Source organism: Pyrus communis, chromosome 7, assembly GCF_041283825.1.
Source record: "Pyrus communis isolate YQ-2024b chromosome 7, ASM4128382v1, whole genome shotgun sequence".
NCBI lineage: Eukaryota > Viridiplantae > Streptophyta > Magnoliopsida > Rosales > Rosaceae > Pyrus > Pyrus communis.
Window position 1 is genome coordinate 26558056 of NC_142571.1, and position 24066 is coordinate 26582121.

At 37.7% G+C, this 24066-nt stretch overlaps 4 protein-coding genes and 1 pseudogene across 6 annotated transcripts; 3 read left to right on the top strand and 2 right to left on the bottom strand.

Annotated features, from left to right (window-relative positions):
- Window positions 1-1836: 1836 nt before the first annotated feature.
- On the bottom strand, window positions 1837-3483 carry LOC137735456 (chalcone isomerase-like protein 2). 2 transcript variants are annotated; one of them, XM_068474881.2, is made up of 5 exons: window positions 3350-3483; window positions 3128-3211; window positions 2872-3027; window positions 2403-2629; window positions 1837-2137 (listed from the first exon to the last, which is right to left on the bottom strand). In XM_068474881.2, coding segments are annotated over exons 1-5 (630 nt in total). In that variant the 5' UTR covers window positions 3351-3483; the 3' UTR covers window positions 1837-1975. The 2 variants fall into 2 exon arrangements, with proteins under 2 accessions (XP_068330982.2, XP_088552874.1); XM_088696748.1 differs by having other exon boundaries at window positions 3356-3455.
- A 2332-nt stretch (window positions 3484-5815) lies between these two features.
- LOC137734479 (taxadiene 5-alpha-hydroxylase pseudogene) lies at window positions 5816-8160 on the top strand (annotated as a pseudogene).
- A 2065-nt stretch (window positions 8161-10225) lies between these two features.
- Window positions 10226-11366, top strand: LOC137734826 (uncharacterized). Its single transcript, XM_068474116.2, has one exon. It carries the CDS (start codon window positions 10469-10471, stop codon window positions 11192-11194), a length of 726 nt encoding a protein of 241 aa, XP_068330217.2. The 5' UTR covers window positions 10226-10468; the 3' UTR covers window positions 11195-11366.
- Window positions 11367-13311: 1945 nt separating this feature from the next.
- On the top strand, window positions 13312-16871 carry LOC137734864 (uncharacterized). Of its 2 annotated transcripts, XM_088696749.1 has the most exons (8): window positions 13317-13735; window positions 13844-13949; window positions 14383-15438; window positions 15555-15617; window positions 15699-15919; window positions 16008-16126; window positions 16258-16351; window positions 16728-16871. In XM_088696749.1, the coding sequence occupies exons 1-8, from the start codon at window positions 13667-13669 to the stop codon at window positions 16782-16784; spliced, it is 1785 nt and encodes a 594-aa protein (XP_088552875.1). In that variant the 5' UTR covers window positions 13317-13666; the 3' UTR covers window positions 16785-16871. The 2 variants fall into 2 exon arrangements, with proteins under 2 accessions (XP_068330275.2, XP_088552875.1); XM_068474174.2 differs by lacking the exon at window positions 16728-16871 and having other exon boundaries at window positions 13312-13735; window positions 16258-16672.
- Window positions 16872-17140: 269 nt separating this feature from the next.
- Window positions 17141-20474, bottom strand: LOC137734865 (U-box domain-containing protein 62). The gene is made up of 8 exons (XM_068474175.2): window positions 19547-20474; window positions 19110-19443; window positions 18936-19017; window positions 18258-18315; window positions 18018-18106; window positions 17816-17911; window positions 17661-17731; window positions 17141-17514 (listed from the first exon to the last, which is right to left on the bottom strand). Exons 1-8 carry the CDS (start codon window positions 20004-20006, stop codon window positions 17391-17393), a joined length of 1314 nt encoding a protein of 437 aa, XP_068330276.2. The 5' UTR covers window positions 20007-20474; the 3' UTR covers window positions 17141-17390.
- Between the last annotated feature and the right edge of the window lie 3592 nt (window positions 20475-24066).

Genomic DNA, 24066 nt, shown 5'->3' on the forward strand with positions numbered 1-24066 from the left:
TCCTTGTTCGTATGGTAGTGGACTTAGTGAGTTGTGTTGTCATGGACGATTTGTATTCTTTTATTTAGGAAGAGGGAATTGGTGAGAATGAGTATTTTTTCAAGATTTTTTTAGTCAAAATGGTTTCAGGTTTATCCACCATCAATTATTTTGGATTTTATGTAAAAAAAAAAAAAAAATTCATTAAATAAAATAAATGAAAATAATACTCTCTATTTTTGTCAAATCATTTTAGCTCATTACTTAATAAATTGAGGTTATTTTTGTCATTTTGATCATTATTTAACTAACTTTTTACGAAATGACCAAAATGATTAATGGTGGACAAACTCAGATACTATTTTTATCGGTTTCAAACATTAAAGACCAAAGTGAATAATTATATTAATTTCATGCACCATTTTGACTAAAAAAACCTTTTTAGAAATAAGTTTATAAATTACTTGTTTTAATTTTGAAATTTATATTAGGAATTTATTTTGTCACTTTAGACCAATTATATTTTCTGGTCCGATCGTATTAGGAATTGGCAGGAGGTGGCTTATCTTTTGCATGTGGTTGCATGACTACGAGGTGTTCCATTAAGTTCCAGGAGGAACCTCGTCGATCCTATTTGTGAGGATCTTTTAATCACATCCGTTCATTATATATCGTACGGTTAAAAATTATTGTAATTTTTTTTATTTAAAATTGAATATAAACAGTACTTGACAAAAACTAACCGTACAATGTACGATGAACAGATGTAATTGAAGGATCTGGCGAGGATCCTCACTCCATTAAGTTTAGTTTCTATCTTCCTAGCTTTAGTGCCGCATCAACCTACCAATTAGAGACAACCTAGTTTTGCTGGCTCCTTACTACTATGGGACAATACTTGTGTATTCACTGGGATGTGCTCAATTTACTTACTATCCGATAATGAATTAAATCTTGTCATTAGTATTACGCGATGTAGTGACATTTTTCTATATTCGTAGGCCGATTTTTATTCAAGTCTTGAAGATCATATGGATATGGTTGATAATGAATTAAATCTTGTCATTAGTACTGTGATATAGTGATATTGTTCTACATTCGTAGGTGGAAGACTGGAAAGTATCAAGTTTGCCTTTGAACACCGAGTTTAATACCTAATTATCGTTGACTCTTGGCTTTAGCCAATCATCCTTCACAATCATTGTATTAAAAAAACAATAAAATTAATTCTTGGGCTCACGTGTCGGACTTGGTCCAAGGTCCAACTCGGCCCGTATAAGGCAGGTGGGGCTGAGACTTTGAAACTGAAGTCGGCTCGGCCCAAAATAGTCCAACTCGAGCCCGACCCGAACATGGATTTAGGCCCAGAAGACCGGCCCATTTCCTAATCAACAATGTTATATTCATATAAGTTATCATATTAGTCGACCTCCATAAGCAAGATGATCAACAATGTGCTACCAATAAGTTTTCTTGATATTAATCATCAGATTTTAAGAGGTTTGAGGGCAATCAAAGGATGGAGTAGTCATTTTCAATGGTGAAGATCTTGTTCTCCTTCACGAGAGAGACTTACCTATATTAGGTACGTCACTGTGACAGTATTTCAAACTAATAACTCATTTTCATGTATGATTTTTATGAATTGAGATCTCCTCTAGATCTCACACTCCAAAGCCCACGAATCAGGCAATCTGGAGCATTCAAAAGAGAGAGAGATTGTGTGTTAGGTGAGCCAGTTAGATGACTAATGAGAACTGCAAAACTTAAATTGAACGGTCTGGATTGCTTGGTTCGGAGGCTTCAGAGTATGAGATCCAGAGAGGATCTCAATCCGTTTTCCATAAGCAAAAGACATTTGAACAGCCAGAACTCTACATATAATTGATTTTATTACATAAAACAGCACAAGAAACAGCAGGTTTTTCCACTTCACAAACTTCAAAAAGAGCCTTGCAATTGCAAATCCCCAGAACTACAGATTCAGTTAGTCTACTCACTTGGTCAACTCAGCCGAGAGAGCGTTCGCCAAGAAGGAGATGGTCGAAGGAGACACCCCTCTCGTCCCTCCCAAATACCATTTCTTGATATTCTCCACCACATTTGCATTCTCCACTTTGATCTTCGACTCTTCCTTCCCTTCAGTGCTAAACGCAATCTGCATCCACACAAAAGTACCAAGTACAAATTAAACAACAGTTAGGAACGATTTTTAACCACCGCAATTTATATCGGGAGTTTTAACGAAATACTTCCGGTGTTGTTCACTTTTAACGAAAAAAAACATTTTTATCTTTTCTAGTACTATTCACTTACACCTATTGATCGTTTTTTATTAAAACTGAAGTTTTTGAGAACTTTTCGTTAGTTTTCATATATCATATATTATTTTGTCAAGTTTCCGATGGAAGATGATTCTGTACCTCAGCAGTGTTAGAAGTTGCAGGAAAATGGAATGTGATGACGGAGTCCTTCTTGAAGTACTTTGATTGGAAGAACTCAACAACTTTCTCCAAGGCTTCCTCCTCCTCTTCCTCATATTTGTCATCAGCTGCCAATCTGTCCCTCACTGCACTCTCAAGCTGCACTCCATATTGTGACCCTTTGATCTCCTTGATGACCACAACCCTAATGAATTTCTCGACAGGAGCTACATGCAATGCACAGTTTGATCAAGGGACGAATTGGGTTGACTTAAAACTCGACAGATATTTTAAACTACTTTAATTTAGAGCGGCACGACACACTACCTGACCGACTATCACGACAGATATTTTAAACTACTCTAACTTAGAGCGGCATGGCACGCTACCTTGACCAACTAGCACGACGCACGTTTATCAAATTGGTATCAGCCAAATTAATTATGAAAAGTAAAGATTGAAACTTTACCAGAAACAAGAGCATCAAAGAAGTCATCATATTCTGCGAGTTCACTTGCCTTCTTGGCCTTCCATTGTTGAAGATGTGAAACAATTTCAGCATCCAGGTAAACCCCAATTGCTGTGAACTTAATTTGAAGAAAGTGAATCTCTATGTCGGTAATTCCTGCAAAAATCCCAATTTACCCATCAGTAATTTTTTGACTTACTTAACTTAATAAACCCAGATATGTAATTAATTAGCATGTATAAGATGAAGGCTTTACCTTGACCCAGCAGAGATAAAGGCTTGGTGGTTGTGACCTGAGGAGGAAAAGGGACCTCATCCACCATTACAACTTCAGTGCCCACTGCAAAACGCAAAGATTAAAAATTTAGCCATGAAAGATCCAAAAAAAATATATAAAAAATAAATTAAAAATAAATGGGATAATAAGCATTAGAGGGGGTATGATTAGCAATTTAGCAGAGAGGCAGGGAGCTCTTACTGTTACTGGCTTTGTGATTTGGGGGTATGATTAGCAGGAAGCTGGGGAGATGGAGGGAGGAGGTGGAAATGTTTGTCTGAAAAAACAATGAGAATGCATGTAACTGATGTTTGAAGGCTGTATATATCTTGGGGTGTGAGATTTTCAGCTGACAATTGCCTTCAAGTCTTGGCCAAGTGGTAGGTGGTACTTTTGTGGAGGTTGTTAAAGCTTGTGATCACATCTCACCTTCTCCAACTTAACTTTGCAATTGAGAAAATGATGGTGTCATCCGCGTCTTTATTTTACTTCTCACACACATCTTTTAATTTTCGATTGTCGGATTGAATAAATTGAAGAAAAAAATAATGGACAAAAATTAACAAAGATGTGTAGAAAGTGAAAAACAGTGTATAGATAACACTACTCTTATAAAAATTTCCATGTCGACCCCAAATTTGATTAGAAACTTAGATAATTTAAGATCTTTTGTATGGTAGTGGAATACGAACATGTGACATAACCAATTCACTCGTATTAAAACACATAAATTGCTTATTTATGTTATACGTCAAAGCAAATCTAATAGTTATACTTTATGATTCTGTTTAGTATTATATGACAAACTTTCCATGATTCGGATTACTTATGACAATAAATGAGTTGGTAAGGAGCTTGCAGCTAAGTTGGTTAAAAACATTCATCTTTGTACCCTATGTTCCGAGTTCATATCCCCCTCTACTTTTATACTTTTAAAAGAAGACATAAAATGAGTTCAAACTATTCAAAATGTACTTGATGAGAAATGGATCGTGAGAATTATCCTCCCAAATTCCATAGCATGCTTGGAAACATTAACACAAAGAGTGTGTCACTTGGTTTGCAAGGTACCAAGATAGCCACTTTTCATAGTCCATATTCTTTTCCAAAATTTGCTAACAAGTCCTCAATATTTACTACCTTTTCAATTAAGAATTTAGTTGGAGGGCCTCCAGCTACCCACGTGTGCTGTTCAAGTTTTACGTCCACCGTTCCTTCTACTTACCCGTCCTTATGAATCAACATCAAATATACCCGTCCACCTTCCTGTGAACAGAAGGGGCAAATAGGATATAAAATATATTTGGTTTCGTCTCGAAGTATTTTAAAATAATTAAAAGTTTTTTTGATGAAAATATTTTTGCAACCGATTTTTAGTAAAAACGTAAATGAATTCTGAAACAACATTTGAAGTGTTTCCTGAAAGAAGCATATAAGTTCCTTTAAAATGTTTTCTGTCATTTTAAAAGTACTTTCAAACGTACCCTTTATTTTTATTTTTTTTCTATTTTTTTTTTGCACACGGATTAGAATTTGATTTTTTTTTTTCCATGCACCTACGACCTACCAACTGCAACAATATTGTTGGGTGCGATTTTATGGTAGCCCACGCTTCAAGATAAATGTTTCTGCATTAGGCCCATCCTTAGGGCTAGTTTGGTATCCCAAACTAACCCTTCGATAGGCCTCCACATTGTTACAGAAGCCCAATAGCATTGCCAAATGGCGGGCTGATTCGGCTGATCCCTAACAATACCAACGAAGCAACTTATTTGGAGTGAAAAATTCAGATATGATACATTACAAGAATTGAAATTATCTGATTATAAAATGATTATCTGACTAATGATTAGTTTGAGGTTACTTAAATTTTATTAAAAGTAGCTTCTTAAAAAAGTTGGGCTCTTAATTGTATTTGGTAAATTAAAAAAAAAAATGTTCTTTTTTTTTTTCTTTCAAATTCATGGGTCCAAAACAGCAGAAAGCATAAACAGTTCTACGCATGCTTCTAATAAAAACGATTTTTTTAAGAGGCAGGTGAACAACACGAGTTAATAAAACTTTCACATTGATAATCCTACCCTCATCATTTTTTGCTAAAAGCACTTTACCAAACACTTACTTGTTTTTTTTTTTTTACAGCTATTTATTCTTACAGCAAAACATAAACAATTTTGAAAAAAAAACACAGCAACCCCAATCGAGTCCTAACTCTATTCAAACAATAATAATATTGTTTAACATGATTTCAAATGTACATGATCAAACGTTGTTTTCACCAATGATCATCGGTGATGTAAACAAAGTAGTGCCATATGATCGTGAAAATCATCATCGATGGCAGACAAGAGAAATGGACAATATTATTGGATCATTTGCATTGGTATCTCTGGCCAAAGCATGAGATTTCCAACTTTATTCCTTGGCAAATTTACGTACAATACAAGCAAAAGGCTCTTTTAGTTTCTATCTTTTATGCTTGGACGACCTTCTCATATATTAACATGCACATTTGTGCTTATTAAAAATTCAACCTTAACGCAACTTACTTGGAGCGTAGTGTTAAGCACTCTTAACTGCTTGAACTGCAAAGGTTTACGGAACTAATTAGCCCTATATATTCCATCATGTACTTAACCATCTTCTTCAATTCAGTAAACATTAATAATGGAACTCTCTTTATTACAATTTATCACAGTTTCAGCATTAACCCTAATAGCCATTTTTGCTGGATATTTCAAGTTTAAAACTTCATCTTCTTCCCTGGGCAAGAAGCTTCCACCAGGGTCATTTGGTCTTCCTCTCATTGGTGAGTCCATAAGCTTCATTAGGGCACAAAACCAGGACAAAACTAGTGAGTGGATCCAAACCCGAATCCGCAAGCATGGACCCGTCTTCAAAACCTCACTCATGGGCTCCAAAACAGTGGTTTTAACTGGCCAAGCCGGAAACCGGTTTGTGTTCAGCGGAAGTGACAATGGTATTGCAGGCAACCAAGTCGCAACTGTAGCCAAGGTTTTGGGAAAGCACAGCATCTTTGAGCTTTCGGGGTCCAGGCACAAACTTGTCAGGAATGCACTGATGAGCTTCTTAAAACCAGAAAGCGTTCAGAGATTTGTGGGTGAAATCGATTCTCTAGTCCAAAAACAGTTGTTTCAGGTAACATATGTGTTAGCTAGCTTGATACACTATTTTGTTTAAAATTAACATAAAGGAATATTCAAACTCGAAACCTCTTTCAAAATAGATGCAATCAAACGCTAGTTAACTAGATATGCATTGTTGCTTCTAATTGCAACGTCATGGACTAACGCAGTTTGCTTGATTTTCTTTTAATTATTATTGCTAAGGAGAGGGGATAGAGTTCGAAACTATTATACAATATTAGGTAATGAATAGTTTCAAACCCAAGATGCATGACGGAAATACAACACCCTATTTATTATATATTGGACAACATATATATGCACGCAATTTACTTAATAACTTTTGACTTATCATTACACAGGAGCTCGATGGCAAGGATCTGGCACAAATGGTGGGTTTGATGAAGAAAATAACATTCAAGGTGACTTGCAGTTTGTTTTTTGGATTACCAGAAGGGCCGGAGAAAGATGCATTGCTTGAAGATTTTACCATTGCCACCAAGGGTTTGTGGGCGATTCCACTGAACGTTCCGGGGACCATATTTTACAGAGCCATGCAGGCACGTGCCAGGATATCACAGGTCCTCACAAAACTCATGCAAAATCGACAAAAAGAAGAGAATAGCAAGCCCTCCCAAATGAATGACATCATCTCTGTCTTCCTCCGTTTGCGAGATGAAGATGGTGAGTCTCTCCAAGAGGAGGAGATTCTTGACAATTTCATCACTCTGATATTTGCTAGTCATGACACCACCACAATTCTCCTCAGCCTTTTTATAAGACATCTTTCCACAGACCCCAAGACTCGTAGTGAGGTGCTTCAAGGTAATGCAAACTTTGCAATCTAATTAATTATTTCATGCATCATGAAATTACATATCAAATTAAATGCCCTTAACTACTTGAATTTTAAGCTAGAAATCAGTTGTCGAACAAAATTATAATAAACTGAGGATAACACGTGTTCCCTCGTGGGGGACTTACTTGTCCCCTACTTATGATCAACGGATTTTTACTATCCCAACATCATAATCGGAGCCGTTCATTCTCTTTATTATCTTCTGAAAATTATATCCTCCAAAAATCATTCAATTTGGAGATCGTTTTGTCATCCATACTTGTTAAACCAATCAACAGCTTTGGTAACAAGTAGCATCATCATGATGAACCGTCTATTTGTTTTATGGATATGAATGACTAAAAAATCTCCAATTTGAATGATTTTTTGTGTATATGATTTTTAGATGATGATAAAGAGAATGAATAGTTCCAATTATGATGTGTGGACGATAAACGTTCGTTAATCTAAGTGGAGAGGCAAGTAATTAAGTTCCCCCATGCGGAGGGACACAAGCATTATCCTTAAACTGAATGATTTTTTGTTGTTGGAACTGAATGCTCTTAACTACATGAATTATTAAGCAATGACAAGTTGTTACATAATATTACAAATCAGGCAAAATTTTCTTAACTTATTAAACTATTAACATTATAAATCAGTTGCTATAAATCAATTGCCATATAATTACATATGAGGTTGAATACTCTTGACTACTTGAAAGAACTGGAGTACGACGGTTATCACTTATTTATAAATATTTGGCATGATCAAATAGGTTTAGTAATTTGATGTGCACGTTATATACCATGACAGAGCAAGAGGAAGTAGTGAAGGCTGTGGAAGAAAGGGATGATGGAAAGCTTAGATGGAGTGAAATCCAAATGATGAAGCACACATGGAGAGTGGCCCACGAGCTCATGAGATTGAACCCTCCAGTTTTCGGCAACTTCAAATGTGCTTCCAGAGACACATCCTTTGATGGCTTTGATATCCCCAAGGGATGGAAGGTACTATACAAGAGCTAAGAACTTCCTTGATATATATCATATGTGATACATCGTCTCGTATCAGTTTTGAACTCAGAACTTCGTCGAACAAAAGTTTATCGCACGTTATGATCCCAGGTTTTTTGGGTGGCATCTGCAACACACATGGACGACAAGATATTTGAAGATCCAAACAAGTTTGATCCATCACGATTCGCGAGTTCATCAAAATCATCATATCCACCGTACACGTACATTCCATTTGGCGCAGGTCCACGGATATGCCCCGGGCTAGAATTTGCAAGAATTGAAGTGTTGCTCATCATTCATCATCTAACTAAGAATTATTCTTGGACACCAATGATCAAGGACGAACCCATAAGACGTGAACCACTGCCCTACCCAGCCATGGGACTTCCAGTTAAGCTTCATAAAAAATAACCATATAGAGTTCCGAGCCAAGAGACGCAACCTTAAGAGTCAAGTGATTAAGAGAATTCACTTTTAACTTATCACACGCCATTTTTTATCTTACCACATACTCCTATCTATTTATGAACATCAAGTTGAATGAGCCAGAAGTAAACTACAAACATAATTAAATAAAAGTGTGTTGAAGGATAAAAAGAATGTATTTATCGTTTCCCTTTTTTATATATAAAAGGCACCATGCATGTGCTAATGCCATAATTTAGAGCTTTGATTTGTGCAAAGTCTTAGTCAATAGTCCATCATATGGGTCTTATTTGAGGGGATTGACCAAGTAAGCACCCACCCACATGCGGCCTTCCTTCAAGTGTCAACTTTCAACTACTATATCAATATTAGAGTACTGTTTTTAATTTTGTCATGATTTTCTTGTGTTGTAATTATTTAACGTATGGGGACTTTATATGTCATGTCCAAAATCAAGATATTAAAGAGGTAGACACACAACGTGATGCAATCACTAGCATATACGTTGTTACTTTCGTAATTTAATAACTTCCAACCTACGTTATATATACGTTATATATCTTTACGATTAAATTAGAATTCAGCGATAGATCAAACTAAGAGATTGAATTTTCTTTATCAATATGTTGAACCATAAGCTACTTTTCAGATGAATTTTTTTAGTATCCTTGTTAAATTGTCACAGTGTTACATCTTTCAATGATAGAAAACGTATACGAAGAAAGAGTTGGGTTCCACTTTAAAATCAATTAGCAATATAAGGAGTAATCAAATCTCTTATAAGCTCATACAGGTCCCACCTTTCATCAATGGGGGATTCATATCAACAGTGTAAACTCATCATTTATATATATCACAACATATATGGACTCGTTTAGATGTGATTTTCAAATGACCGAAACTAGTTTTAGCAAAAATATTTTTGAATTTTAAAAACACTTTAAGTATTTTTTTAATAAGCACTTTTTTTTATTTTTTTTCTCCAAAATCTACTTAAATTTTTATTACAAATTAGTTCAAAAAAATATTTTTACCATAAGAACTTCAATCATTTTAAAAACGGTTTAAAGTGAGTTCTATATTAGTAACAACATGCGACAAATACAACGTAACACTACGAAGCCTAACATATGCTATGACGGAGACACCCAATGATCCCAATTTAATGGGACACGACCTTAAATCAGCCATAGAAATATGTTGGGGTCGTACGGTCTGAGGCCAATGGAAAAAGCACAGGCCCCGTAATTCCAGGTGGATTTATTCTGTCTACGTGGATATATAAATCCCAAGAGCTATGCCAACGTGTCAATTCTCTCTGGATTCATTGGCCGAGCTTTCCACGGAGAGGATGTCCGGACTGTGCCAGCGTCCGAACTCCATGCACTTTCAACGCGCCACGTCCTCCCAGTCGCCAGGTGGGACCCTTCCACTCCTCCCTTTTATTACAAAAAGGTCCAGCACCCTTGATCTGACAAGAAGTCATCACAGCCAACGGCCCAGATCAAAAGAATGCGGTCCACGCCAAGAATTCAAACCCCGCGTCCACGTGCACCGCGCGGGGACGGAGCATCCGAGCACGCGCCCGCTCGTGCCGAACGAAATACCATTGGGAAATTCCGAATCGTCCCCCTTTTAACCGACTCTCCTGACTCTTTTGAGTCCAATTCGGACTCGGAAACGTGAAAATTATTTTCCAAACGTCAGTTTTGGATTTGGAATCCAACTTCGCCGCTCTTGGCCGCGTATATAAGAGAAACAGCTCGAGCTTCCACCATAGCAACAACCTGACTCGGATTCAAAGACGTCGGCGGCAAGAAAACGTTTTGGAAAACGTTTTCAGAAAACACTGGTTTTTGATCGGACGACGCAGTTTCTTCTGTGATTGCGAATGGCATCGGTTGGAATCCAATTCGGAGGAAATAACAGCGCCGTTCTTGATCACCGCCGTCAGAACGGTCTTTGCGTTTGCAGCCCTTCTTCCAATCGGAGCGTGTCGATGATCCGTGGATCCCGGGGGAAAAGAGGAAATTCGGTAGTGGCCATGGCGCGGGTGGGATTGGAGGCGGTGGGGCGGGAGCGGAGGGGCGGCGGTGGAAAAGGGAGCGAGGCTGCGGCGACGGCGTATGAGAAGTTGGACGCGTGGATGAGGGAGTCGGTGGTGGAGATAGTCCAGAATCTCCGGGAAGCGCCGCTGTTGGTCAATGTGTACGGGAGGAGTAGTACGGACGGTAGGCCGAGGCTGGAGACGGAGAAGCGGGTGGAGGAGGAGAATTGGGACGGGCTCAGACGTAAATGGGAGGCGGGAGTGGCGCCGTTTCCCGACGGCGTTATCTTCGTCGAAGAACTGGACGACAATGATAACGGTGGCGGTGAGGGTAACGGTAAAGATGACGGAGGGGATGCGATCACGAAGGCGTGGGGGTTAGTGGTGCAGGGGAAGGGGAAGGAGAGTGGGCCCGCCTGTTACTTGTTGAAGACGAGTAAAGTGAATAACGGATCGGGCTTCGGGCTCGGTATGGGCTTGGGCTGCACCCATTTCTGTTTGGTTCCGGTGAGCAGTTTCAGGGAGAAGGCCCAATCGCAGCTGAAGAATTGTTGGTTGTTGCAGGCCTAGGCCCAATAATGCTAATTCACATCCCCTTCCCACTCATTTGTAAATTTATACCAAATTGATTGATCTCCTCCTAGAAGAAAGCAAGAAAAAAGGGAGAATAATTCATTTAAGTTGAAACATTTAGTTCATGATTTATACAACTTATCAAGAAGAGGGAAGCAATTTACTAGAATCTCGTTTTATTTGTTTGTTTGTTTGTTTATAAGTTTAATTATATTTGAATTTACGGGTTTATTCAATTAAGATTTAGGTTTTTTGAATTACTTTTTCTGAAGTGGCACTTTGATTTTTTTTTAAGTTTTGTTCTTCACCTAAGATGCTAAATTAAACTATTCAAAGTTGGCAACAACTATATTTGTTGCCAATTCACGTTATGCCATGTAAAAATTGACATATCAGTTGGAAAATATTAATATTGTTATTGCTAATATGGACATTTTGACATTTGCGTTGGAGATACTCTAAGCATTATTTGTGCTACAAGATTGGAATTATCTTGCATTTTTGCAAGTAGTTTAAGGTCGACTAGACATGACCAATAGGATCCTCTCCGGATCCTTTTGGTGAGAATGTCAAGTATTATTTGTTTTTAATTTTGTCAAGTACTATTTGTTTTTAATTTTAGGGCAGTGATATTCCAAAAATTTCATTTGTACAAAGTATGGAGTGTATAATGAAATTTTTAGAGTGGCAATAACAAATCCCTAATTTTAAATAAAAATATTTAAAATAATTTTATACCATATGATGTACGACGAACGGATATGATTCCAGGATCCTCACAAAGAGAATCGGGATTCTGGACATGACTTGTGTTGTTTGCGACTTTACTTGCTGCAATTGGTGATGGGTTGTACAAATATTTGATAACTATGGAATGCTTTTGAGATATTGTGGATCATATCGCTAGCCCTTTCCCTTATCCGAACATTAATGTATTATTTTTTATACAAAAAAAAAAATATATTATATTGTCTTTTCTTGTGTGTTTATACAGATCTCTAGATTTTCCCGTAATCAACAATGTAATTTTTGCCATTATTTGTTGAACAACACATGTTTCTGTATAATTTTGGGTTTTAATTCTTGAGATTGGGTGGTCAATTTGAATTTTTCGCAATCAATCAATTTTAGTATTTTGTACTTTATAAATTTGGATTTTTGTATTTATTGGTAACCCGGATAGAGAAGTTTCATCATAAAATGATGAATTATTGATCAATTTGTCTTTTATAAGGAATGATGAATTATTCTAAATTACTATAATTTATTGGGAGAATATTCGAATTTGAGTTCAATTTGACAGATATATTGACTTTACCAACTGATCTAACTCACAAATATATTTGTTTTGAGAATTATTTAATACACTCTAATTAAGGTTGCTAAATACATAATTTGAGGTAAAATTATAAAGTTGTGATGCAAATAGTCCTAATTATTACAATCCACATAACCCCAACACTAAGTGAGAGGCCCTTGAGATTGAGATCGATTATTGAAGATACTCGATGGATGGCTTCCTCATTCCACTGTGTTAAGTAGAATCATATCTACCAGGAGGCTAATTTCGTTGCAGATTCCATTGCTAATGTCAACCTATCCATTTCTAACATGCATGATGCACCTTTGGGATAGGTTTATCCTTCTTGTTGCTTCTCGTGCTTCGTTATTTGATTGTAATGACACTGGTTGTAGTAGATGTTTGTCTCTTTGAATGAAGTTTTATTTATTAAAGAAAAACCAAACATTACCCCAACACAAAAAACAATCCCCAATCTGAAACGCGTGGCGAAATCATGATGATTCCCCCTTTTGGGCCCAAACCAAAAAGAGATCCCTTCGCTTCCAAAACCTTTTGTTTGAATTTGAAAACGCCCCACATTGTTTGTAGAAATTGATAATCTCTGAATCTCTTTTTCCTAATCCACTAAATTAGAAAATATGTGCCGTTAAAATTTGATCCAACAACTACAAATAGGAGTTCCCTTTAAGTTATAGTAACTTTAGCCGTTGGAATCCCTATTTGTAACTGTTAAATCAAATTTCAACTCACGGATTCTTTGGTGGATTGTTGTTTTTCGTTGTTTAATCTTAAAAGCTTCGTCCCTAATCACAATTTAAAACAAACGACATTTGTGTCGCCGCAGCCAGCAGCGAGAGAGGGCGCGCTCTTCTCTGCAAAAATTCAAATTTGATAATTATCGAAATCGAATTAATAATAAAAATACCCACCAGAGATCTGTCCTCCTACGCGCCCCCAATCAAAAACCCTAACCCCACCAACCCCTCTTCCCTCCCAATCCGAATTTCTTGATTTCTCATCAGAAGAACGAAGACTGGTCGTTTTGGGATAAACCCTTTTTGTTTAGGGTTGGAAAGTTTTCAAATTTCGCGCCCATGTGATAAATTTTCCAGTTCTTGCAAAGGGGTCGGTCTGAAAGTTTCGTTTTTGAATTGGGTTCGAAGGTTATGGAGAATCCATGCGATTCGGGAAGAGTTTCGGACGGGTCGGCCCCGATTCCCAGATTCGATTCAAAGGTTTTATTTTTATTTATTTTTTTAATCCTGCGCTCAGTTTAAATTTTTAGAATTTATGTTCTCCGTTTGATTCATTTTATTGGGTTTTTAATATCTGGGTCGTTTTAGATTGCTGGGGAGAAGCGAATCAGTACTGAGATGGGACAAGAACGTGAGCTGGGTCCTCGCAAACGGGCGAAAATGCGAGATCTTATGGCGGTGTCCCGGTCCGAAGGTAAGTTATTTTAAATTTTTTAAATTTCTTGTTGCTGTATCGATTTTCTTGGTGTTGAATGTTGTCTCCCTTTTCATGTATGTTTTTTTTTTTTTTTTTTTGCAAAAATTGGCGCTTAAAATGTTATTTCGTGAATCTATTAAGTTTTTATGTTTCGTGTGCTTTGATTGTGCTGTACAAATTGTTAAATTACAAGTAGTTGTGCAAATTGCACTCAGTTTACAGGTCAGAGTTTAATGCATTTGAAACCCAATGAAAGGTATTATTTATCTGAGCTGTCCAAGGATTTAAGTTGTAAGTAGCTTCATTGGATTTGCATTTGGATTGTATTTGAAAATCATTTGTGAATTTGTTACTTCATGAGGTTGTTTTGGCTTGCGATTTGGAGTGGTTTTGGGGGTTCAGTGCTTAACTCTTACCCTTTATGCCACAGGAATTCATACCGATAATTCAACATTGTTGGAAAACATGGAATCAATTGATCAATTTCGATCTGCTGATGAAAAGATGTCTCAAGTTACCGAAGTTCCTATAACTTTGGGTGTTGATGCATCCCAAGCAGGAAAATCTTGGAGTAAAACATTGTCAGTACCAGTCAATCCTGCATCTACACTTGATCTCAATACTGATGCGTGCATTGCCAAAAGTAGGGTTCTGGACAACAGTCAGCAATGCACCGAGAGTTTTGAGAAGTCCACCTTGCTTAGGGATTGGAGTAAATGTGAAAAGGCGAAAGGTATTGGATTGGATCTCAACGCAGAAGATGTTACGATTTTAGAAAAGCAAGATCCATTTTATCCTTATAAAAGCACCAATTCCTTGAAGGCAAGAGCTGCCTCTGAATGTGGGAGTTGCACTGGCCCATTGGAAGAGAAAGATCCAATGAAAGTGTGGAAGGAGATGAAGCAAAATGGTTTCCTATCATCCACTCATGGAGGCATACCGGTGCCAAAACCGCGTCCGAAGAAGACTACAAAAGATGAGGTCAAGAAGAAGATGGAACGCGCAAAGAGGGAACAAGTGGACAGGTTTGCGAAAATTGCTGCTCCAAGTGGACTGCTCAATGACCTGAACCCTGGGATTATCAACCATGTCAGGAACAGAAAACAGGTTCGTTCAATAATAGAGTCGCTTGTAAAATTAGAAAGACTGGAGAATGACCGCCTGGGAAACAAGCAAACAAACAATCCAAAAAGTGGAACTAGTGAAATTTGCAACAGGAAGGACATTGAAAATATGAATGATTCCAGGATACATTTCTCTCACGAATATCAGCTTCCAGATACTGCCTATGATGGCAGGCAGCATACAAGAGGGGATGTTGAACGAACCACAATAGAGAGGCTTAGTGGTAAAAATCTTGCGTCACACTCCATTCCTGAAAGAGAGGAAGATTCTCTAGCATTGAAGTTGGCATCATCAATGCAGGCACCCGAGGATGACAGCCCATTGTCTAACGAGGAAACATCATCCTATCTCTCTATTAAAGGTCAGTTTTTAACTCTTTATCTCGAATGTTTAGTACTATAAGTGATCTAAGTAGTTGTTAATCAATAATTAAGTGTTGTGATAGCTGATATTATTTATTTCCTCTTTCTTTTGCAGCTGCTACCATTGCTTCTCAGTGGTTGGGACTTATTCTTCTTGACGTCAAAGGACGTCTTGCAGGTAATGCTCTATCTGTAATATCAATAGTAGATCTTGTTGATGGGGCCTGTTTTTATAAGTAATTTATTTTGTAAACTGCAGCATTGCGACGCAGTAGGAAGAGAGTACGAGATGTTATAACTACAGATTTGCCATCATTGCTGGCAAAAGAATTTTCATCTGATCAGGAGAACGATCCTCAGATCGCGAAAAATTCTGCCTGTGGATTTTCCAGATGTGCTATTGCAGACATGCATCGAGCAAGATGGATTCCACTGTTTGAACAAATGGATAAAGCACTTTCTGAAGAAGAGGAACAGCTTGTGAGTGTTAAAAAGAAACCTTGAATTCATTTCATTGTTTGTTTATCTCTCGCTTTTTCTTATAGAACATACTGGTTTTAAATTTCAGGAAGGTTGGTCAAACCAAGTAAAAGAAATGCAGCTTCACTGTGACCAGGGCCTGCAACTTGTCCAATGGAACGCTGCTTCTGGCATTCAACATTTCGGAACATCTGAAAATAATTCCAGGTATACGTTTGCTTTCACAAATCTAAGTCGAGTTCTTCGAAAAATTGCTTAGAAGTTAGATTGTAACTCATGATTCTAAACTAAAGCAAATTTGGTTTTTCTCATCATTTATCTTTTTGTTTGTCTTGCAGACCACTGATATTGGATAACTCAGAGAGGGCACTAGCGGTTAGGGCTGCTGCAGCTTCAATTTACTCGACTTGCAACTTCCTGTTGTCGACAAATGTACCATGTTTCTGACCTTTGCTGTACTGCAGTTTTTCCTCCCTTCAATCTTTGTCTAATTAAGTTGATTAGGTTCGCGAGGCTATGTTCATCGAATATTTGGGTCTGTAACATTAGAATGGAGGTCGTATGTCATCTGCCGGCTGTTATCTAGAGTTGCAGAATACTTACAAGTCTTGAGATTTTTCGTTTGGTTTTCAGATTACGACTAGTTGTCTAATATCAGGTTATTTTGAATTCACTCCTTGTTGGCTGAATTCCGCATCAATCTGTAAATTCTTACAGTTTGTTGCCAATGATATGAATTGTACTCATTCCACATTTGACAACAGCTTTGTTTAACAACACTTGTAAATCATAGGGGGTGCCCTTGCAGACGTTGATTAGCCCAATTGGCCAAAACAGTATGCTCGCCCGTTGCACCAAAGCTTGAATTCCCGTCCCCGTATTTTAGTACCTTCAAATTTCATTTACAAATAAGATGTAACAATACGATCAATTATACAACCTCTCTTGTTCAGATGCCCTTGTGCTTTAATTTCATGTCTCAAGTAATTTATTTCGCAGAGTTGGTCAGAAAAATCGTTAACTTGGTTGTTATGGAACTAAAGCCAAAAATAAGAAAAAGCCGAGTTTCGAGCAAAAGATAGCCTAGTCAACGATTTTTCTAACCAATTTGACAGAACGAGGTAACATCGGACACGAAACGAAATGCTAATTTTATCTTCCAAATCCTCGGACGGGCTGTACCTACGTCGAGTTTAGAATGCAAAACATAAACATCGGATGTCACCGGGATCCCACAGACCAAAAATGATTTATATGAACCTTCAAAGTTTTACACAGGATTCAAATACAACATTGCTCAACATAAAGAAAAATGGATTCATATATTTACAATCTAAATTCACAATTCTAGAGCTTCCCTCGGAGCAGTTGTGACAAGGCTTCTATAATTTACAACGCCGGAAACAGAGGCAAAAATTTAAACAACAAAGTTGTGTTATAACGTGGTATATTGCCAACGAAGTATTTCGGCCTAGAGCCAGTTAGGTGCCATCTTGCTCGACATTGGCTTGGATGTTGGGTCGTCGGATACCTTGGCAAGGGAGCGATACTGCAATTTTACGCTCTCTGCATTATCCAATGTCTTTACCACATACCTGTTGATGCAATTTGTATAAATCAAAACAAATCTAAGCCAGAATCTCATTTGACAAAGGCATGTAAGGCAAGCAAATATATACCATTTAGGTGGAACGTTTCTTGATATAGGTTCAAATGGAATAAAACTAGAAATATGACTAACCATCCGTTTAAGCATTGCGTTGTCACAACAGCCTCACGTCCGACAAAGCGTTGTGGTGTCCTCTTATTCCCCTGTGACAATATCACTCCAATTATTCGATAGAACAAACAATGGAATAAGAACCAGAGCCAAGATTGGGACTTTAGTCTGCTAACCTTTATAATAACTCTGTCAGTCACAGCAAACGGAAATTGAACACCTCTACCCCTTGGAGAATCCATGAAAACTAAATCACCACAGCCACCCTTTTCCTACATGAACAAATAAAGGACTTAGTTTCGAGGTCTTGATAATATTTTCCTCAGTATTTGAAAAACCTAATGATGCAACCGTTTCTGAATCATGAAAAAGACGAACCTGGTCAAACCTTTCTCTTCTTCTTTTGGTTGAGCGATAAAACTGCAACTCTTCTTCCCGTTGGAATGCCTGCACAGCAGCTCGAAGAGCTGCACATGTAAGACAAAACTGTCATACTAGAATGTTTTCTGAAACAAATAAATGTTGTACGTTTGTCATCGGACACCAATTCTTTCATCCCTTTTATGTATTTTGAAATAGTAAGTGATTATAAATCATTAATGACAAACTTTTACTTACAAAGATTCGGAGCAATTGAGTCTTCTGAAATCGACAGAGAACAACTGTAGCAAGCTTTCTGGAAATTATGGAAGAAAATAAAACTTCAACTTGACAATCAAACGAAACAAGAATCTGCAAGTGATAGGGCATAACTTCTTATTGGTTCACAGAATCCCACATGCATGTACCAGATATACTTTGCAGGCAATAGGTTCAAAATAGTGATCTCTCTTCACTGAGTGACAGCCACGGGAAACAGTTAATGACATGCATATATAATAACTTGTTTGCACCCGGAAGAAATGGAAGCAATCAAAGCAATGACAATACCGTGTATTATCAACAAAATAATAATTCGACTGTGGACCATTACTATCTTTGTTTCAAAGTTTTAATCTGAGATTGTAACTATGCATGTTGATAGATTTGATGTAGAACCATATGCACATACACAGCCAAATGACAGCAGAGAACACATGTTAGCATGGTCTAGCTTTAGAGATTGTGACAGAAGTTCACGTTCCTATGAGATTATAAAATGCACAAAGCTTGCAAGATTACACTATACTAGCAAGAAAGCGATGATGTTTTAGATATATACATCTTTTGATGTAGGATCGCCCAAATTTCTTGAAGATAAACAGAAACGATTACATCTGTAAGAGAAAAATCTGTGTTTCACTCTGAGGCACTCACCATTCTAATAACATGCTGAATTCCACCACCTCCAAAGGAATGTCCACAAGGCAATATCACCGCGTCATCCATCAGAGATCCCCTAAAATTCAACACACGTCAAAGGACTCAGTCACCAATTCCAAAAATCGATAAATCAATTGCAAAACCAGCATATGAAAAAACAAAACTCACGTCACGGGATCAGAGAGAATGGCCCTCAAAGAGTCTCCCGACTCGCTCGAGTACATAACATCCTTTCTTCCACTAAACCCACAACCATTTTCCACAACCAAATCCTTTGGAGCAGAACCAGACCCCTCAGAGCCCTGCAAATACTGAGAGTAATACATGTCACCGTCCGGCTCGGCGACCGTGACGGCATTGTGATAATTCCCAAGCCTTCCTTGCTGAGCATTACTGTGATTATCACTGGGACTAGCCCTTGTGTTGATGTTCACTATTTGCTGCCCAGTACTATGTTCTTTCACCAACACTTGTCTACTTGATCCTACTATCAGTGTCCCACCTTAAAATATACAGAAAAAAAAACAACATTCGACAAAGGTTTCCAAAATTAGAAGCGAATTTATGAAACGATCAAAACTTTCCTCAAAGATCTCTTCTCTTACCAAAAGAAGAATGGTGTTGTTGCTGGTGATGCTTAACTTTCCCATTTCCCATTTTGTCCTCCCCATTACTCCCATTATTACCAGCAATGCCCTTGTTTCTGCTCTCCACTCCGACAAGCCCGCCATCTCCTTCATCATCGTCTTCGTCGTCATCGTCGTCCTCATCCGATCCTTCGGCACTCGGCGTCGTATCAGCTCCGTTCGAGTTCCAGTTTCGCGGCTCGGGCTGGTCCCGCCGGTCCGGGTTCTCGCTATACATACTTCGCCGGAAGTCCGAGCTCTGTGGCGCGAAGAACCGGTCGTCGATGAAGCCGGTGAGCTCTCTGGTCTTTGGACCCGCGTCCACGACCCGGCGCTGCTGCGGAGCTCCGCAATTGAAGCGCAAGTTCTCGTCTTGGAACACGAGCGGAGAGTTGAGCCCGTTCTGGGTCCGAACCAGACCCAATTCTTCGGAGGACATGATTGGAAGCCGCAAAAACCCTAATTTAGGGAATTGTGCATGATTTGGCGATCGAAAATTAGGGGAAATTAAGAAGCTTTTGGAGGGTTTGGGGAATTAGGGTTTTAGGGAGTGATTTGGGTGAGAAAAAGACACTCTTGAGAGTGCTCACACGGAATTTTGGGGAAAGTGAAAAAGTGTAAGGTTTTGAGATTTTCGGGACCTCGGTTGGAAATTAAGAAAGATAAAGGACTTAAAGGCTTAAACTTTTAATTGCAATTGGGCCATGTAAAATTGGGAAATTACAGAATCACCTGAATATTTTTCAGAGATTAGAATTCTCCTCCCCGGAGAGAGTTGAACATTCGGAGCAGCTGGCCATGTGTCGAATGATTGAGGAAGATGGACAAGACAAGGAGGCCGACATACATAAAAACCACACAAGTACATAAAATCCACATTGACGTTGTCGTTGACGTTGAAATGAATGAGCTAGGAAATTTGACGCGTAACGGCGATATATTCCATACTCTTCATCGGTTCATCCCTCTCATCACGTGAATTTAGCCAGTGAACTTTTCAACGATTTTCATTTTTCATTTCTTTCGCTTTCCTCGTCAACGAATGTGGTAATATTGCTAGACAAAGGTGAAAAGAAATGCAATTGCTTTTTGGTGTTAATTTGTGGTTTTACTGTAGTTCTGTTTGCTGCAATTCAGCCTCAGTTTCCATGGTTAAGATGCAATGGTCATTGACTCTACAATCTCTTTGCTTTTCGACGTCGGACAATTCTTCGCATTCTCGCATTGGTTTCTCTTCATTTACGTTGGTTTCAATTTTCTGCTAAGCCTTTAGTTCGGGATCAATCCGTACATGCTGTGAAAAATGAGTGCAACGCTTGTTCATTTAGAAGTTACTAGATCAAACCTGATTAACCAAATTTCTCCAATCGACGAAAATCAAAGAGTAGCTGACGGCAATCTTGTGAATGAAAGTTTTCTTCAACTGCATTGCCAATGTTTAATCTCAACAACGTTTCTTGTTCACCTCGGTAAAGCACGTTGAGCAGAGTTTCGAGAATTCAAGCTTCTGAGCTCGAACTAACCACATTTGAAGCATTTGGTCTGACATACTTCTTAGCTTCTCTTGTTTAATTTACTTGGGATATCCTGCACTGGTTTTTCATTTAGTCACCTACTGAGGACTGAAGCTCTTATTTCTGAAGAAGAATTGCATCCTACTTTGTTTGGGTACGCCAGTTTTTCTTCGGTACGTGTTTGCACTATATGCAAACACATTGCGATAAAAAGTGATAATGTTAGACCATCTCCAACTGAATGGTCAAGAGAATCAGAGGGCCGAAAATAGCCCGAAAATCGTTACCAACCGAATGCTAGGTCAAATGGCTCATGAGCTTCACGGGACTAAAAAAAGGTCAAAGGGCCAACCGGCTGGCCCTCTTTAGCCAGCCTGCTGGCTAGCCCAACTTTTTTGTTTTTGTTCTTTTCCATTTGCCCAACCCACTTTAGGCTTTAGTGTTTAAGTTTTTTTTTGTCCTGGCCCACTTTTTTTTTTTTTTTTTTTAATTTCTAATTTTTTTTTCTTAGACCATTTTTCACAATTTCATACTATCTTACCTTATTTTATTTCGATTCTTCACGTTCCATACTATAGCCCTTTGACCATCGATTGGAGATGGTTTGTTGTCACAAGGTTATGTTTGGCCTATGACCCTCTGATCCCTAGGTTAGAGATGGTAAGAAATATGATCATGTACTATTCATTAAAATATTAATTTATCGGAGAATCAGATGACTTAAAACGAGACATCTGGTCCTGCTTCGGTTGGAGATGATCTTAATGTTTAAAGTGATGGTGTCAATGCTTCGAGTGGTAATATTGTGTTGGTGTGTAATGCACAGTTCCGAAAAGGCAATGTACGACTCCAAGCGAGTAATGTACCACATCGACGATGTGAAAAATTGAATCATAGCATCAAACTGTTAGTGGGCATGTGTTGGTAGGTGATAGGCAGCGCCCCCACCTGCAAGGCAAGGCAACCCAACAGCAACATGCTCCCCCCAGTTCCAACTGCTGTGAGACCAAAAGCAAGTTTTATGAAGGCATCATGTTGTTACCCCTCAGCAAAGCAAAAGCATGAAGAAAGCCACATAGCCGAAAAAGCAGATTTCTTTACTCTTTTCTGTCAAATCTCAATAATACTGCTTTTGGTTGTTCCAATAATTTTAGACTCATTTGAAAGTATTTTTAAAATGACTGAAAGCGTTTTTTATAAAACTATTTCTTGAACCAATTTTTAGTAAAAATATGAATTGTAAAAATGCATAAGTTAAAAGCACTTGCAGAAGTTGTGTGCTTCTTGTACGAAGCATTTCAAATACTTTTGAAACTCAAAAACCTTTTCCCTAAATATTTCAATAATTAAAAAAATACTTTTAAATGAGCTATTTATTATTATTCATTTTATATTTTCTCCAAAGAATAGAAGCAGCTTTTTTATACAGCTTTTCGTTTCGGTGATTTCCCCCCAATTTGTAATTTGATTAGTCCTCCTAAACATTGATTAGGAGTTAATTGTGAAAGCAGAGTCTTCACCTTAACTGACTGCCCATACCAATGCATATTTTCGTTTATTTCTAATTACGAGTTAATTGTGAAACCAAAGTCTTTACCTTGACTGACTGCCCATACCAATGCATATTTTTGTTTATTTCTAAGCTCGGAGCTTCCATGCATCTTGGCTCATGTTTTGGTCCTATCAAAGGTAGTGGGGTTCTCGACTTTTAAGGAGGTTACATGGAAATAAACTTTGTGAGAATTATCAAGGGGGAGATGTTTAGTTATCTCCGATTTTATACTTGATATGTACAACCGGTCACAACGAAGATTGTCTCTTGAATAAGCATGTAGGAATGTAAGAATCTCTCTAGTTTTATTATGATAATGAAACTATCAAAAAGATAGACATAAGAGGATATACAACCAATTACAACGCAAATTCCTTCTCAAACAAGCATTTAAAAGTTGGTGGCCTTACTACGACAATCCATTATTTCGAGGATAAAAAGGAAAGAAAGAGGGGGATTTGTTTGTTTCTTTCACCCGCATGAATCCTCCACGTCCAAAGAGAATCATGTATTTATAAAGGAACCCAAATCCTCTCCGGATCTAATAATCCGAGCCGTTGAAATTTGATTAAACGATTACAATTATTATAACCTTAGGCTCAGGATCTGGGTTCTTTATGAAGGAGCCATGTGCAAGGTGATAATGCAAATACCAATGTATTAATAATTTAGCATTGTGCTATTCAGAAATGATAAATAGATTCTCTCAAAGTGCAATTCTTAATGGATTCTTTGTTACCTTATAATTTAACATTAATTTATGTGCTAATATTAAAAAACATTGTGTAAAAAATATGAGATGATAGAGAGTCCACAGAGAATTCCACATTTAAGAGTCTTCTTAGCATTTCTTGGTGCGATTTATACACTTCTTTTACTTTCTATACACGTTTGAGAAATGCTAAGGCGACTTTTTTAAAGTGGAATTCTCTGTCACATCACAATTTATCGTTAATTCTCGTGTCAACATTGTATCAAAAACATAAGGTGACAAAACATTCATAGAGAGTTCCACTTTTGAAACACTCATAGCATTTCTCTACGCTTTGTTAATTTTGGTTTGATACTCTTCAATTCATTCGATTCGACAATAAAAATTTAAGAGTGAACGTGAAAATACAAAAAATTGTGTTGGAATAACACCAACCTAATTAATGTTCTCTTGGGCCCCAAACCATATATTTATTTTCCTCATGGCTGAAAGCGCTAGCTAGGGACAACTCATTGTCATTGCTCAAAATCAATGCACATGACTATGCAAATTTATTATATTATTTCACCACCCTTTACAGATACGGCCGTGTTCTTTTCTCTGCGTTGCAGCTTGTAGTTGTTCGGAGTGCCACATTTTTTAAAAACGTGTTGCACATCTTTTTTACTGCTCATACATGTCATATTAATTTTTATCATTTGATTTTTTTTTAATTTGTTTT